General features: G+C 32.5%; 3 protein-coding genes across 8 annotated transcripts in view; all 3 read left to right on the plus strand.

Moving 5' to 3' along the window:
* LOC131007757 (uncharacterized) overlaps window positions 1-16,587 on the plus strand; it is a 143,762-nt gene that overhangs the window by 12,846 nt on the left and 114,329 nt on the right. The gene's annotated exons all lie outside the window — the stretch shown is intronic.
* LOC131007758 (peroxisome biogenesis protein 2) lies at window positions 905-6,594 on the plus strand. Of its 5 annotated transcripts, none has more exons than XR_009096254.1 (10): window positions 1,007-1,374; window positions 2,190-2,303; window positions 2,405-2,558; window positions 4,371-4,507; window positions 4,672-4,772; window positions 5,042-5,159; window positions 5,587-5,753; window positions 5,875-6,012; window positions 6,179-6,381; window positions 6,541-6,594. XR_009096254.1 is itself a non-coding variant. In XM_057934671.1 (9 exons), the coding sequence occupies exons 1-8, from the start codon at window positions 1,246-1,248 to the stop codon at window positions 5,996-5,998; spliced, it is 1,044 nt and encodes a 347-aa protein (XP_057790654.1). In that variant the 5' UTR covers window positions 1,007-1,245; the 3' UTR covers window positions 5,999-6,012; window positions 6,179-6,544. The 5 variants fall into 5 exon arrangements, 3 of the variants coding, with proteins under 3 accessions (XP_057790656.1, XP_057790654.1, XP_057790655.1); XR_009096255.1 differs by having other exon boundaries at window positions 6,197-6,381; XM_057934671.1 differs by having other exon boundaries at window positions 6,179-6,544.
* LOC131007759 (transcription factor bHLH68-like) lies at window positions 11,483-14,681 on the plus strand. 2 transcript variants are annotated; one of them, XM_057934674.1, is made up of 8 exons: window positions 11,486-11,906; window positions 12,033-12,309; window positions 12,499-12,573; window positions 12,748-12,813; window positions 13,113-13,178; window positions 13,440-13,502; window positions 13,722-13,754; window positions 14,390-14,681. In XM_057934674.1, exons 1-8 carry the CDS (start codon window positions 11,752-11,754, stop codon window positions 14,525-14,527), a joined length of 873 nt encoding a protein of 290 aa, XP_057790657.1. In that variant the 5' UTR covers window positions 11,486-11,751; the 3' UTR covers window positions 14,528-14,681. The 2 variants fall into 2 exon arrangements, with proteins under 2 accessions (XP_057790658.1, XP_057790657.1); XM_057934675.1 differs by lacking the exon at window positions 13,440-13,502 and having other exon boundaries at window positions 11,483-11,906.

The raw sequence follows: 16,587 nt of genomic DNA on the forward strand, positions 1-16,587 counted from the left end.
ATAGCACCCTAAAAATCTGATACTACGAAACAACAAGTTTAACAAACGACGGCGTACATATTGTACCATTAAAACGTCATCATTTCACGAGGGCAAATGGAAGAAATTATAACGAATATTGTGTTTAATTTCACTTATTTTTATAAAATGACGATATTTTAATGTGTGATTTATATAAATTTGTTTGTTAAACAGACCGTTTCGTTCACGTTTTATTTTTTAAATGCTATGTCAATTTCAATTTAAGCATAATTAAAGTGGCAATAAAATTACTAAAATTATATATATATATATATATATATATATATATATTAATAAATTTCAATGTTTTATAGAAGAAAATAAAATATGTCTAAAATTCATATACTTAAGCATTGTGGACACAGAATCGATCACCTACTCACTATAATAAGTACGCATAATGTGTTCATCACTGATATATAATTTTTGTCCATCACTGATGTGATAATTTTAATTAAGAAAAAAAATTAATATATCTTATTCTAATTAAAATTATTTTATGTTTAATTAAAATTATCAATATACTCCCTGCGTCCTTGAAATAACTTTCTCTTTGGGACGGCACGGGTTTTAAGAAAAAGTTGTAAAGTGTATTGATAGTGGAAAAAAGTGTTATAATTATTATTGGAAGTTGTGAAAATGTATTATAATTGGTATTGAGATTTGAGAGTGGTGAAAAGTCAAAAGTAAGAATAAATAAAGTATCATTAGTGGTGGGGTAGTTGTCCAAAAATTAAAAAAAAGAAAGATAAAGTTATTTGAGGGAGGTCCCAAAAAAAAAAAAAAAAATTATTTCAGAGACGGTATTATTTTTGTGGGCGATTGTTTGTGTTGTACACGATTCGATTAGGTATGTAACCATTTGCTATTTTCCGTTTAGACCGTCGTAGCAGTGCACCTGCAACTTGCAATTACCAATCTCATGTCATCTTGAAATGTGGGATACCCACCTCTGGATGACAAAAATAACCCTACTTATATAATTAATCTTTTTCTTGAAATATTTATTTATTGTGTATCTTGCAAAAGAATAAAAAAATAAGTTTCTTAATAAAGTGCAACGATGACAAAAAAATCTTTGTATTTGTTGCAAGGCAAATATTAGTACTAAAATTTAGTACGTAGAAACTTCGTGGTGAGGAACAGCAGCGATTGTTGCAGAGCTCACAAACACGCAAAAACCATCATCTATTGGAAAAGCAAGTAGAAATTTCGAACTGGTTAATGGATAGACAAACCCTAGCTTCATCGTCTTCGTCTACCAGTGGTAATTCTGCCAATCCTGCGCCGCCGGAGGATGCGTGGTTCAACACTTATCTGAAGCTAATTCCTCAATGGCAATCTGTTCACACGGTAATTGATTTCATTTTCATGTTACAAGTGATTTTATTTTTTTATTTGTTTTGGAGGGGAGAGGCGATAGAATTGATGTGCTGAATTGAGGGAAATTTGTAGTATTCTGCATCGTTGTGCGCGTTTTGAAGACTTTTTTGCTGTTTTTTCCTTTTTTTTTTTTTTTTTTTTTTTCTGTATTAGTGAAATTGCTTGAACACTTTTATTTTTGGTTGTTTGTTTGTGTTAGGAAAATTGAATATTTAATCTATCTCCAATCTAACAACTGAATTTTGAGTAATTGGGCTAACTGAAGATTAGTGTTTGTCGATTGATTATTATTTTTCTATTTAGTTTGCATCAGCTGGATGACCCTGTGGATTATTTTGGTTGCTTCTTAATACTTGTTCACAAACGGATTATGAGCAGTTCGGAGTGGTTTTCTTGTGAATTCTTGATAAGGCACGCTAGGAAAACACAAGTTTGATAGACCTCGATGATTCTGTAGTAGTATTAAACCTCTTAAGAAAAGAAGTACATTCCTAACTGCAAAAGATTACACTTGGATTTTTTGTTTTGCTCCCTTCAAATTATTTGACAAAAGCAGTTGGGAGACTGAGACCCATCCAAATCAAGAAACTAAGGCATTAAAGTACTTCACATTCACAACCTAAATATTTTTGATGGTATTGATTGTTGAAATTGAATTACTTTTAGCAGACCTAGACCTTGTTGTTTTTGAGTTTTTAGTACAAACTGGTTAAAAGTTATCTTTCTGGGATGCTTCCGGCTTTTGCCCTCATGTTGCAATTGCACTTTTGTGGTTGGTTTGACAGGCGATGATCCCGGTTGAAATATCTAGAGTTAATCAGGTAGATGCTGGCAGGCTTGACGTTGAAATGTCGGCCATGTTAAAAGAACAGTTGGTTAAAGTTTTTTCTTTGCTGAAGGTAAACATCATGTTGTTAATCATGTTTTCTTGGACCAGAAGCTTTGATAATTAATTGGCAGTTCACAGGCATTTGATTTCCATTCCCTTTTTTGGGGTTAGCCAGGAATGCTATTCCAATACGAGCCTGAACTTGATGCATTTCTTGAGTTTCTTATATGGCGATTTTCAATATGGGTTGATAAGCCTACACCTGGTAATGCTCTCATGAACTTGAGGTATAGGGATGAACGTGCAGTTGAGCCAAGGGTAAAAGGTCAGTGGTTATGTAATTGTTTTCTTCTTCTGGCAGTCGATCTATCGTTCCAAGTATAATATTTACTGCCTATGATAGATGTGCAATAAACCGGTGACTGAATGCTTCAAGATATTGGAGAAAGTCAATTATGTTATGAGAATTAATGGTACTATGTAATTCAAAATCTCAAATAACTCTACCCTCAGGCATGTTTTAGGCTGATTAACACCATGAAGTTTTTTAGGACAGGATGATATTATGAGCATACATGAGTTGATCAGTGTGAAATGTTTGCAAGTGACTCTACATGCTTCTCAATTTTCTTCTACTTATAAGTGCGCAACATGCATTTTCTGTCATACAATGTTATCATGAAATTAAGTAAGTTTGCTGCTTATCATTGTTTCACTAACGTAAATTATGTAACTTGGAATCCCAGTACTCTAAGCTTGTTGCTGGTGTCAGTGGAGCCCTTAAGATGCATTGAAGTACTGTTTTCAGAATTCAAAAAGAGATTGAAAGACTTAATCTAGTTGAATTTAGCAATGTCTTTACCTTATTTTCTTCAGTTGAATAAATTTTGCAATTATTCATAGGTTAAAAAAGTGGATTTAGTATAGGCAAAATAAAACGGCCTATTTATCTATTCAAAGTAGTTGTTTACTGATTTCGAATCACTGGTGAAATGTCTAGCAAACTGGGCGGATGAAGCGGTATGAGATAGGAAACATACCTATCTTCGTGCATGTTTCTTTTCATATTTGTTTCGATGTGGTTGCATGTATATGAAAATTATTACTTTCATCTTTTCACACTTTATTTTGTAGCGTTTACCGGTATAAATGTCTTAGAGCATCCACAAAGGGGCTCGAGCCCCATGGCTCGAAGAAACGAGCCCAGATCGTGGGCAAAAAAGGCGGGCGTGTGCTTGAACGCGCCGAATTAAAAAAGATATTATTTTTTTTTTGAAATTTTTGGCTGTTGCTGTTTTTTTATTTATTTATTTTAATTTTTTTTATTTCAATATTGCTGTTCAACGGCTCTTTTTCAAAAAAAATTAAATCCAAAATCTCTATATAAAATATCAACTCATTTCATTCATTTTTCATACCAAATTTCTAGTAATTTTCTATTTTAATTATTGCAATTTCCGAATTTGAATTTAATGAAATTTTCGTTATTAAAATTCAATGTTTATTTGATTTAAAATTCGATTTTTTAAAAATGGGATGAAAAATCTATAGAACCCCTTTATAGAGCCCCCTGTTGTGGAGGGGGTGGCCCTCCAGAAAGCCCCTGTTGTGGCTGCTATTAGGAGAGAGTCAGAGATCCTTAGATTAGATTTGATGTGGTATAAAAAAGTTTCAAGGTTACCTACTTTTTCTTCTACGTTTTTGGGCAAAAATTCCTATGATACTCTTTTTTGAACAATCGTTTTGCAAAACCTTGTGATACTAATTTATTTTTGCATAATTGTGAAAGTAGTGGTAAAATAGCAGCCTCATCGATAAGTTCAAAGTTCTACTACCTAGAATGCCTAATATCCTTTTGCCCCTGTAAAGCAAGGGCTTAGAATAGACTTTTAGTATGTGTTGAACTTAGGGCTCCTTATTTTCTCCCATTCTGACATAATAATACTATTCAGTAATTGTTTTACATTACACCTTAGTGTCTTACAGAGGTGAGGCATTTGAAATAAATTTAAGTCTTATAACTATGAAAAGGATAAATTTTGTTCAGTATACCCTTGATGTTATCTACTATTAAATTGCAGACACTTTTCTTTAGTGTCTAAGCCTTACACTTATGCTTTTATATACATTCTTATAGTTAGAACGGGACTGGAAGGGCCAGGATTAACTGTTTCTCAGAAGATCTGGTACTGTATAGCAACTGTTGGTGGTCAGTATATTTGGGCCCGACTTCAATCGTTTTCTGCTTTTCGTAGATGGGGTGACACTGAGCAGGTGCTTCTTTACTCTGAAAGATTTAATTATTGTGAAATTTAGTTATTGCAAGATATGCAGTGCAGATGATACATTATGTAGTATGTACTTACATCTGAGTGTGGAAATCAGCCCTCTTTGAAAAAGTAGTGTTCTAAATTTCTAATCATCTTTTCTTTGGCCAGAGATCACTAGCTCGTCGGAGTTGGTTTCTCTTACAACGCATAGAAGGATTTTATAAGGCTGCATCCTTCGGAAACCTACTCATATTCCTTTTGACAGGAAGGTAATTATTCTTATGCAGCCTTTGTATTTTTCTTATAGTTTAAAGTGAACAGTTTCTTTAGTCTGCTTTGGTACATGAATAACATCGCACCTTTGTGGTTGATTGAAACTCCAGGGAGTTCAATAGCACCTTGTTTTTTTGTCTTACTAGTATGTTTGAATAAAAGCTCAAGTCTTACAGATTTGTGAATATACAACTGTGGAAAGAAAAACACCTCAGTACTTAACATGAACCAATCTTTAATAGTAATTGGTCTTACCTTTATGCAGGTATAGGAGTCTTATTGAGAGAGCCTTACGAGCAAGACTTGTATATGGAAGTCCTAATATGAATCGATCTGTGAGCTTTGAGTACATGAACCGGCAGCTGGTGTGGAATGAATTTTCGGTAAATTCTCTCTCAATACTTCTTGCAAGCACTTGTCAGATATTATTTGGCTAAATATTTGTTAAGATGCTATATGCTTCTCCACACCCTCCCTTCTTCCCCTTCCAAGTGGAACTTTTCACTAAGTTCTATCTTATTTGTGTGTACTCCATTTCCCTTTGAAGGCAGGATGAGTTAGTCACATCCGGAGTTTGGTTCATGATACTTTTGTTACTTGTTTGGTTGCTTCAATTTACTCTTGGGAGTCTGCTCCCCCTGTATTGAAACTGCAAAGATTTTCTGATTTAGTCGTATCGAACTTGTTTGGGATGGTGATTTTAGATTTCCAGTTACTTTACTTTGCTCAAATGTTTAACTAGGTTATCTGTCCATCGTGTTCTTTTATCTGCTTGACTGTTTATGGAATGAAGCAAGGCATAATGTGCAGGAAATGTTGTTGTTGCTTCTTCCACTTCTCAATTCGTCGTCTCTCAGAAAAGTTCTCCGTCCATTCTCAAAAGATAAATCTTCAAACTCAGAAGGGGATGATGCGTTGTGCCCCATCTGCCAGGCAACTCCAACCACTCCATTTTTAGCTCTTCCGTGTCAGCACAGGTAATTCGTTTCTGCATCTTTACCTATTGCTTTATGCATATCCACGTTTATAAATGTTTCCAACCTCAATTTTCAAGTGAGGTCTAGAGAAGCTTCTCCTAACTATAAATCTTACTGTCAGGTATTGCTACTACTGTCTTCGAACAAGATGCTCTGCATCCATGTCTTTCCGGTGCTCAAGGTGTGGCGAACCCGTTGTTGCAATGCAACGACATGGGGACTCTGTCCCCAATGAAACTCGATGAAAGAGTTGCACAAGGTGAACGAAATAGTGAAGCACAATTAGATTCATGTACGGTGTTGGAATTTAAGAAATTAAGATTCATTTATAAAGAAAATTACTCCATTTAGTTAATGAAAAAAATTCAAATACCCTGTTCAATGGATCAACGCATGTTCTATTACAGTTTTTTCACTTTACCCAGCTTTGCTTCAACTCTCAGAACTACATAAGCTTTACACTCTGCTGTCAACTTCAATACTAGTCGTGATCAAATGGAAGTTGCTAAGATCCTTATCTGTCGTTTGCCATTGTCCACGGCGGCCATCATCAGCCCTTTGAAAAGTGAATTCATCAGCAGCACCTGCAGTTGCAGGGATTCCTATTTGCAGCCAATGGTTTATACAGGTCATTTAATTTATGATAAAGATTTTATTCTCTGATTGCTTGGTAGAATATATATCCAGACAATGATTCTGTACCATGTTTGAGAGAGAGAGAGAATAGGTTTCTCACACTTGTATGATGTATAATGCAGCTTAATATCGTGTTTTTCTTCCATACCAGAAAACCTCTACGATTTGGAGCACATTTAGCCACTATATTGGTCTTTATTCCAAATTGATCGTTTCAGAATAAGCCATGCATATGGCTTCAGTTGAACTAGGTTTCATATTCCATCGTTTTTTTTAAGGATAAATTCGACCTTTTAGGTTTGATGAATATCTAAATCCAAGATCGATTTACAGGCTTTATCATTGCATCATGTACGTGTAGACAATTTATTTATTTATTGACCCAATTTTCTGTTCCATCAATGAGTAGCAAGCAATTCTGTGCATCAGCCAATTATGTACTCCCTCCGTTCCACAAATTTTGACACGTATTCATTTTTGGGTCATCCTACGAATCTTGACATATTTCCAAAGTAAAGGGTTTTAATTATATTTTCTCTCCTATTTTATCACTTTATTACATTTTATCTCCTACTTTATCACTTTATTACATTTTCTCTCATACTTTATCATTTTTATACTTTATTTTTTTTGACTTGGGGGAGTTGGGGAGGGGGAACAGTGGGGTTTGAACCCGGGGCCTCACTGTTCAAACCCTTGGGGACCACTTTTATACTTTATTATCTACACACTTAAAACATTAATCTACAATTCCTTAATTCTTGCGTCGAAACTAAACGTGTCAAGATTGGTGGGACGGAGGGAGTATATATTTTCTAGATATGGCATATATTACTCTGTAGGCTAAAGTATGCATGTTTTTTATAGGGTGATTCTATTTATAAGTTATAACCACTCTAAAATAATAATTAGAATTTACCTTATATTTTATTATATATTTAAATATAGGGCTATAAAGAGTAAAATATTAATCACCCATTTTTTATAAAGACAAATTGTACTACTTAATAGATTGAAATCTGTGATGGGCCAAACTTTTGGCATCAAAATATGGGCTTGTCCTAAATTTGAATACGATGTCTATTTCTTAGGTACTAATTTGTCATAATGTGCATACTTTGGGCTCAAGAGTAATATTTATCTTTTCAATTATGTAATGAGTATTTTCTTCTTTGCATTGATGGGATGAAATACAATATGGTGGAGTCCAAAATGCATATCCAGGCAGAAAGATGTGCTTCAAATTGTGACTATGTAGCTTGAAAGTTGACTCTTTTAGTTTTGAGAATTTAATTCTGACTTCAACTCTATATTATCTTGTTCTTCCCTATAGTCATAATTAATCATTATAAGTACAAGTAACAATTATTCTCCGCATACCAATTATTGGATAATTTTTTTAACTATAAGCAAAATGAAGCGAACAAGTTTCTACGTAACGTGTGATGTTATTCAAATTTTCAAATTAGTACTAGAAGAAGAACATTACAAGAATCCAAGCAACTAATGTTCTCTAGCTTAAAGTTTGATCTGTGGTAATTACCTTCTTTTTTTTCGTACAATCAATGCTAGTGGTGAAAATATCATACTGATAGTTGAAATGCATAAATAAAGTAACATATCATATTAAATAATTATTCATAGGCTTAGGCCGACTTAGTAACAGTGCTACAATGCAATAGCAAGTACTTCATTCATGTAAAGGCAGGGATCCAATGATGACATAAAATTTGTGCCGAATCCAACATAAAGCTCCTCAATAATAATAAAAAAGAAATCGAAATCTTTAACAACAATTATTTAATATATTTACATAAGCAAATTATTGAAGGCAAAAATCCACAACGAATTATTTAGAGCAATAATGTATAACAGCTTGATTTTTTATACTTTGAATTACGGATACTAGGTGGATGTATGTAGTCTGATAAATTCCACTTTTGCAATCATCAATATAGACAAACCTCCGTACAGACTTTGATTTTGAGGTAAAAATCTCCATATAGTTTTTCGGAAATGCAAGAAAATACCTCATGATCAGTTAATACTAGTACATTATTGGAGTTTCTTACCCAATTAATAAAATAAAGAGATATTTACTAATTTAAATACGAGTTATTGCAATTTCAGAAATATATGCAAGAAATTATTGTATTTTCTCATTTATCACAAATTCTACTATCAGACCGCATATATAGGTGAGACGGGTCGGGTTGGGTTGGGGTTGGGGAATGGGTTTGGGCGCAAATTGGAGAGGATCTGCGCGCGGTTCGCAGGTCTGGGCCGAATAATTCAAAGTAATAATCATTGTGATGAAATGAAAAAAAAGTAATAATCAATATAAAGAAAAGTAATATTTTTGAAACATTACCTTTCTTTATATCAATAATTACTTTTTGTACAATAATAATTACTTGACCAAAATAAGTATACCGCCGCTACACCCTTCGCTGTTCTGCCAGTCAGGACTGGTTGAAAAATACTATGAATTATTTGAAGTAATTATTATTGTGATGAAAAGTAATAATTGACATAAAGAAAAATACTACCTTCGTCCTACGAAGCATGACCCAATTTCTTTTTTGGTTTGTCCCATGAAATTTGACCTATTCTAAAAATGGCAAAAAATTTACCCTTTATTCACTTTTTCACTTTTTCACTTTTTCACCTACCACACTTAACACACAAAATATCAATTTCTTAATTCCTGTGCCGAAAAGAACTGGGTCATGCTTCATGGGACGGAGGGAGTAATATTTTTGAAACATTACATTTTTTTATATCAATAATTATTTTTATGGTTTGCCCATAAAAGCAACTCACGACCCGCCCCAGCCCCCGACCCGACCCGACCCGTTTTTTTCATACACTTGATCTCACTGGAGTGCAACTCCTCATTTATTGTAATTCACCCATATCAATATCAATATATGTATTTTGACACGGATATATTTATGTATTCATTCTCATTATATATTTATATAAAAAATGAGTTTTTTCCATCCCTTTTTCTCTCTCTTCTCCCACCAAATTTTTCCACTATTTTTCTCTTTCATCCTTTTTTTAATTTTTTTTTTCAAAACATTGTCAAATTTGATTCATAAAAAAATATTCAACATGCATTTTAAATTTGTGATGGTATAAAACTTATCATGAATTTAAAAAAATAAGTTTAAAAAAAATTAAAATCTAAAATATTTTATTTTCTCTCTTCATTAAAATTTTACAACTCTTTATTTATATTTGTGTATGAAAATTTTTATTTGTTTAATATGCCATGTAATACATTATAATAACAATGTGTAATGCTAATTTTTATTATTAAATAATTTAAATTTATTTAATAAGTATAATTATCATTACAATTTATACAAAGTTGAAAATTTATACAATTGATGTGTAACGTAGACTATATTATATTAACAATTTTTTTAGTGAATATATAATCTCCATAATTTATAAATATATTAAGAAATAATTTTTACATTTTTTTATATAAATTATAACATCAAATGATACCTGTCGAAATTCGACGGGTTACACACTAGTGTAGGTAGATTTAATTGGAAACGCTTAGAATAATCTACCAATCCTGCAAAGATTATTCTTCCTTTATATGAAAAGAGACACAGTGGATTAGCAACAACTTTTTTGTTGTTTGTTTATTAATCTTAAGTCAACAAGAAAATGACTGCCAACATACAAACTAAACTCTAAAGATACAACCTTTCTTCAACTCCTCCTAAAAGCTAATCCTACTCTATTCATGTAATTTCAAACTAATTATCGTAATTTGTATTATTCTGGTTAACATTACTAGAACATATTTCATTTGTTGGTGGAAAAACTGATATCCCCTCTCTCTCTCACAGGTCTTTTCACAATATATGAAATGAATATACATGCATACACACACGTGTGTGTATATATATAGCCAGAAAAGATAAACGTACTAAAAATCAAACACACACACACACATATATATATATATATATATATTAATCTTGATTGACGATGGTCATAATTGATTAATTTGCATATGAGATAATGCTTTTTCTGCTAGTTGATTTTTATTTATTGTTTTATGCATCATCATAATAATTTAGGTGGATTGCACGAATCTGTGCTAAGTACTCTAAAAGCAAGATACAAAATCCAGCTAGGGAAGATTAAAAGTGAGATTGTAAAGATTAATTGACAAAATATGCACATATAAGTTTAAAGAATGAAGATTTATTATAAGCGAATTCATTCTATATGCGAACCTTTAATTATACTTTTATGAATTTCTCCATAGAAAATTCTGGATTGTTTTTCTTTCGAATCCTCTGGTTATAATCGAAGAACGACGTTCCATCAAGAGAATAAATTCCTTGAATAGTTCCTCTTGAGTCGTCCTTAAAATAATTATTAAATATATAAAATGCTTGAAAAAAGTAATAATATATCTGCATTTTCACTTTTTGTTTGTCATTTTCTTGAGTAGAAAAGGTTATATACATTTTTAACTAAACTAAATCTTTGGTATTTACCTCATCCAACTACCAAACATACAATACTCCCTGCGTCCCCTGAGTGCCGCATATTTTTAGGGGACGGAGGGAGTATTTCATTTTCACATATAAAACATATAGGAGTGAAATAAATTGTAGCTAGAGAACAAAATAAAAAATCATGTCCTTCATTACTATCCATGCTTCATTTTTCTTTCTTTTTTTTAGTAAATTTGAAATGGAAGATGCATTGAAAACACTCGATTATAAATATACGTAGACGACGACTAGTGTGTGACAAAATAGACACTGCAACAATTTGTGTATACATTTTGAACCTAACCCTAATTCCTAACCTATCTCAAAAAATTGCTAGTTACCACCCCAATTCAAGGAAATAAGCTCCACGAGAAATTGTTTTTTGGCCTGGAAAACACTCCCCATCTGCTTTTTTTCTGTCCCACTTTATAATAAAGTTAAAGCAAGAATCAAAAGAGAGAGAGAGAGATATTATATAATAATTTATTTTATTTTTTTGAAAAGAAAAAAAGAAGAGGAAATTGAAACAAAACAAATATAAACCCCTTTCCCTTCCAACCCCACAAGTATAAAATTACTTGTATGTTGACAACGACATGGTCTTTCTTCAACCTCTCTTCTACTGAGAAAGAAAGCATAATTCTCAAAGGAAAGAAAAAATAAGAAAGCTTCAAACAAGAGCTCGTTTTGGTGCTCAAACAAGTAGATGTAGGAAAGTGATGATGAGCTTTTGAGTTAAAAATCTATAGATATTTGAAGAGAGAGAGAGAGAGAAGGGATTTTGTATTGTTGTTGAAGTGTTGTTTGGTGGTGATTTATTTGAGTGACAAATGATGGCTGGAAACCCTAATTCGTGGAGCATGAATGGCATGCATCCACAATCTCAGTTTGTTTATGGCTCCAATTCCTCAAATCCATCTTCAACTACTGCTGCTGATCATCCCTCCCAAGATTTCCCAGTTAGGTCTTGGAGCCAGTTGCTTCTGTAATTATCTCTCTCTCTCTATCTCTCTCTCTAGCTAGTGTGTATGGTATATATAGATTTGACTCAGATTTTGCTTTACTTTATTGTTTGCACACTCATACACTAACATCTGGTGTTGGTGATCAGGGGTGGATCGGGAGTTGGAGAAGAGGAGAGATTTGGAGCGAGCCTCTTTCACCAACAAAAGAAGCTGGAGAATTGGGAAGATCAAGTGCTGAATTTGAATCCAAGTAGTTTTGATGTGAAGCAAGAAGCAGCTCAATCTTCAAGCTGCCAAATCTATGACGATGAATTCAAGCCCTCCAATTCATGGCCGGTTTCCTCCCCAACCTCCTGTGTCACATCTCTCTTCAACTTCTCCGCCGGAAAGCCGCCCGCCGCCGACGCCAACCATTCATCCGAGGTGACCCCAAAAATTAAAGTGGGAACAACTGCTGTCCCATAACTCATAATTACAACATTCAATAATCATTCCACACATGCTTCTCAAATTCAATTATTTTTTAGGTGTTTTGGCAATTTTTCTTTTTTTGTCAGTCGCTTTTTCCTTTTTTTTCATGGTTTTATTGATTGTTTGCTTCTTTGTTAAAAGTGCAACAGCACAATTACTGGTGGGGTATCAAAGAAGGCTAGGGTTCAACAGTCTTCAGCCCAACCAGCTCTCAAGGTCAAGAATCTCTCTCTCTCTCTCTCTCTTTAAACAACAAATTATGGGATTTTTAGTTTTGTAATCTCAATTTCTCTTTCTCTCTCTCTCTCTAAACAACAAATTATGGGGTATTCATTTTTATAATCTTAATTTCTTACACACACATATATGCTGATTTAATTTTATCTGCAGGTGAGAAAGGAGAAATTAGGGGATAGAATAACAGCACTTCACCAGCTTGTTTCCCCATTTGGCAAGGTAAAACAATTCTTGAAATTTGCACAAATTATTAATATCTTTGGACACAAGGAATCATGATGCTGAATCATTCTCATTTTTTTACCTTAAAACCCATAAAGAAAAACCGATCTACATTAGGATTTACAACTAATTATCAAACTCACAAAAAGGGGCAAAAGTAAAAGCAAAAAGAAAATACAAAATGCCCTTTTCCTTTACTGTATACAATAGTACATTTTAGGGCATGAGCAGTTGTCTTTTGACAAGAAATAAGGCTTTCATAAACATGACTTTGGAGGCATGTTTCTCTTTTGCAGACTGACACTGCTTCTGTTCTGTCAGAAGCCATTGGCTACATTAGATTCCTTCAAGGCCAGATCGAGGTAACCTCTCGTTACGTCCTATTCAATTTCAATCTCGTATTTTATTTCATCCTCCTCGTAAATCTTTATCAAAAATGAATGTATGAGATTATTAAGATATACTAATAGAAATGATTTTCGGAAGTACCATTGAATTAATTGTTTTAATTAGGGTAATTTTTTAAATTTCTGTAGATGTCAAAGATTTAATTTTTCATCAAAAGTGGAATTTTGGTCCATTTTTTTTTTCCTTCTTCTTGAAAATGAAGACTAAATTTGCAGGCACTAAGCTCTCCCTACATGCGCAATGCATCAGTAGGTACAGGTCATCATCCTCAACATTCTGTAAGTATATCTCTGCATTTATAATCTTCACATTTTCCAATGCACGACCAAGATTTTTCGGACACTGATACACTAAACATTTAGACAAAAATACTCTCTCCAACACACACACACATACATGTATTGGGAAATGGAATGTCGTTGAATAATCAAATCAACCCACGAAACATTGAGCTAGAAACATTATTTTTAATGAAGAAAATAATTATTTTTTGACAGGTTCAAGAAAGGAATTGTTTATTTCCCGAAGAGGTATGTACATGCTTTATGGGATCAATCACTTCTTTAAAAAGAGGATTAATTTGAATTGGTAAAGCATATTGTTTTTGTGTGTGTGGTTTATGTAAGAACAAGTATTTCAGCTTTTCTATGATCTTCATTTTTAATAATTAAAGTTGATGATCGGTTAATAATAGTATTCACATGAAAAAGCAAGATTATCTAAAGCTGCAAACTAGCTTGATGAATTTCATTTTTTCCCCCTCCTATTTTAATTTTGCTTGCTTTCATGCCACGTTCTATTTAATGTGCTTTTATCTTGTATACACATACATTTAGGTAGATAAATGTATATTATGAAGTATTTGAATTATATTTTAAAAATCGGTTAAATGTTAAATGTATTTTATTCCGCTGTATCATGGTCTCCAGCTAGTAAAAATTAAAGAAACCTTTCTGGTAACTTTTTTTAACTTCTCACTTCATGTGCTTTTTAGAAGAAAAAAAAAAGGATTTATGGTTAATGGTATGGATACTTAGCATATGACTCTTTTTATGATTCTTGTAATTAATTAAATAAATTAATTTAGTGTGAGAAGAATATAGTATAAATGAAATAAGTTGTCAATTATTTTATGGAATATGATTTGAATATGTATATGTTGCAGGATTCAGAAAGTGAAGGGGGTGTAAAGGACTTAAGAAGTAGAGGGTTGTGTTTGGTTCCCATATCTTGCACCCAAAACGTGGGAAACGAGAGCGGCGCCGACTATTGGGCACCGGCGGCTCTGGGCGGAGGGTTTTAAATTGGTGAGGCTGTAACATCAGAAGCAGTCATTCTGTGGAAAACGTAAGGGATTGACTGCCTCTGATGCTACTGCAGCCTGGCTTTAATGTATTGTAATTCATCAAGCTTAATAATGTTTCATCTCATCTTATAATGCCATGTTTATGCATGCATATACCTACCTTTTTATTTCCAACTCCAATCAACATTTTTACACAAAATCACATATACAACCAGCCATCTTGGAGTTTCAAATTAATGAGATTTTATACTGCTTTAATACATAAACAAATCTTTTTAGCCCTACAATGCTTCGTATTAATTGTGCATATATATATAGTGATAATCTTGAAATATTTTCAACCCGTGGAAATATATAAATACGTACTAAATTCTTTGTGAACATGAAATATATTTGTGCATTAATCAAATGAGTATATGTATATATATCGAATGAAACAAAAATTAAATAAATTTCAACATTTAGATTGTGAAGATCAACAATTGATTCATCACTCTGCTATATACATGGTTTGGATCTCATAGCGCTAGCGAAAATTTAATTTTTTGAATTCATCATTTTTCACACTAAATTCATAATGTTTGATTGTTTCATGGAGATGTATATTTTTTTGTTTAAACGAGATGTATGTTATACGATAAATCTGGTTTGTATATAACTCAATGCTATATAGATATATGTATATACGATACGAGTCTAAAAGCAATTATATTTGTAAAATATCTATTAATTATAAGCAGTTTTCTTCATCAAAAGAAAGCACAGATATTAATTAGCTAAATTATTTGATACTTATTCTTGAAGGTGTTGTGGATAGTAGTGAAATACTAATAAGGGTTAATTGCATATATATATATATATATATATATAGGGGCGCGCTCCAATGAGTACCCCCTATTTTTCGTGTAACATGAGTACAATGAATAAGACATATAATACTAATGAACAAAACGTATATCTAATGAACAAGATGTATATACTGATGAACAAGGCCGTATATATTGATGAACAATGCAGTATATACTGATGAATAACAAAATTTAAAATATTCTGCTCCTTTCAGGATTCGAACTGCGAAAAAAAATCACCCTCCAGATACAATATCAGCCATAAAATTGATAAAATAAACGCACCAGATCGTGCCCTAGATCTGACTAAAATTAGGGGGGTCTCATTGGAGCGGCCCCATATATATATATATATATAAATATATATATATATATATATATATATGTGTGTATATATATATATGTATATATATATATTCAAAGCATTACGATTTGATAATTCAATATTTACTCTTATTTCATGAATATAAATATTTAAGGGACATTTGCAAAAATGCCCACATCCTTATAAAAACTTGTAAAATTGCCCACTTTCATAAATAAAAGTGGGCAATTTTACAAGTTTTTATAAGAAGGGGGCATTTTTCCCTATTAACACAATATTTAAATATGCTAATGCTAATTTTATTAGATATAATTAAGTAGTCTTGATGATCGAGCTCGCTATTTTAGTATTTTATAGGTCCCGCGTTTCATATAGTAGTTGTATTGTATTTCCTTTTTCCTGAAAAATAATTATCTTTTTATTATTATTATTTTGGTAGGTTCACAAAAGAGTTCATTTTCATTAATTTATAAACATCATCTCACGTCATATTACCTTTAATATATTTCCTCCGTCCCGTAAAAGAATATCATTTGAGGGATGGCACAGATTTTAAGAAATATTTGGTAGATAATATATTGAGTGGAGAAAGGGAACCATTATTTTTAAGAAAAGTGATATTGTGTGAGATCATGTCTCAAAATAGAAGTGATATTTTCTTATGGGATAGACAAAAATGAAAAAGGTGATACTTTTTTATGGAACATATGGAGTATTAACTTATTTATCTATTCTACGACATGATGAGTCACTTTCTCCACTCACAAGACAATTAATTGTCATTATTAACACTATCAATTAAAGGGACATTTTCTCCACTCATAATACACTCTGTTGGGGATGGATCCGACAATTACGAAGTATGGCGTCAGGTACGTCTGGAT

This window comes from Salvia miltiorrhiza, chromosome 2 (assembly GCF_028751815.1).
Source record: "Salvia miltiorrhiza cultivar Shanhuang (shh) chromosome 2, IMPLAD_Smil_shh, whole genome shotgun sequence".
In the NCBI taxonomy this organism is placed as follows: domain Eukaryota; kingdom Viridiplantae; phylum Streptophyta; class Magnoliopsida; order Lamiales; family Lamiaceae; genus Salvia; species Salvia miltiorrhiza.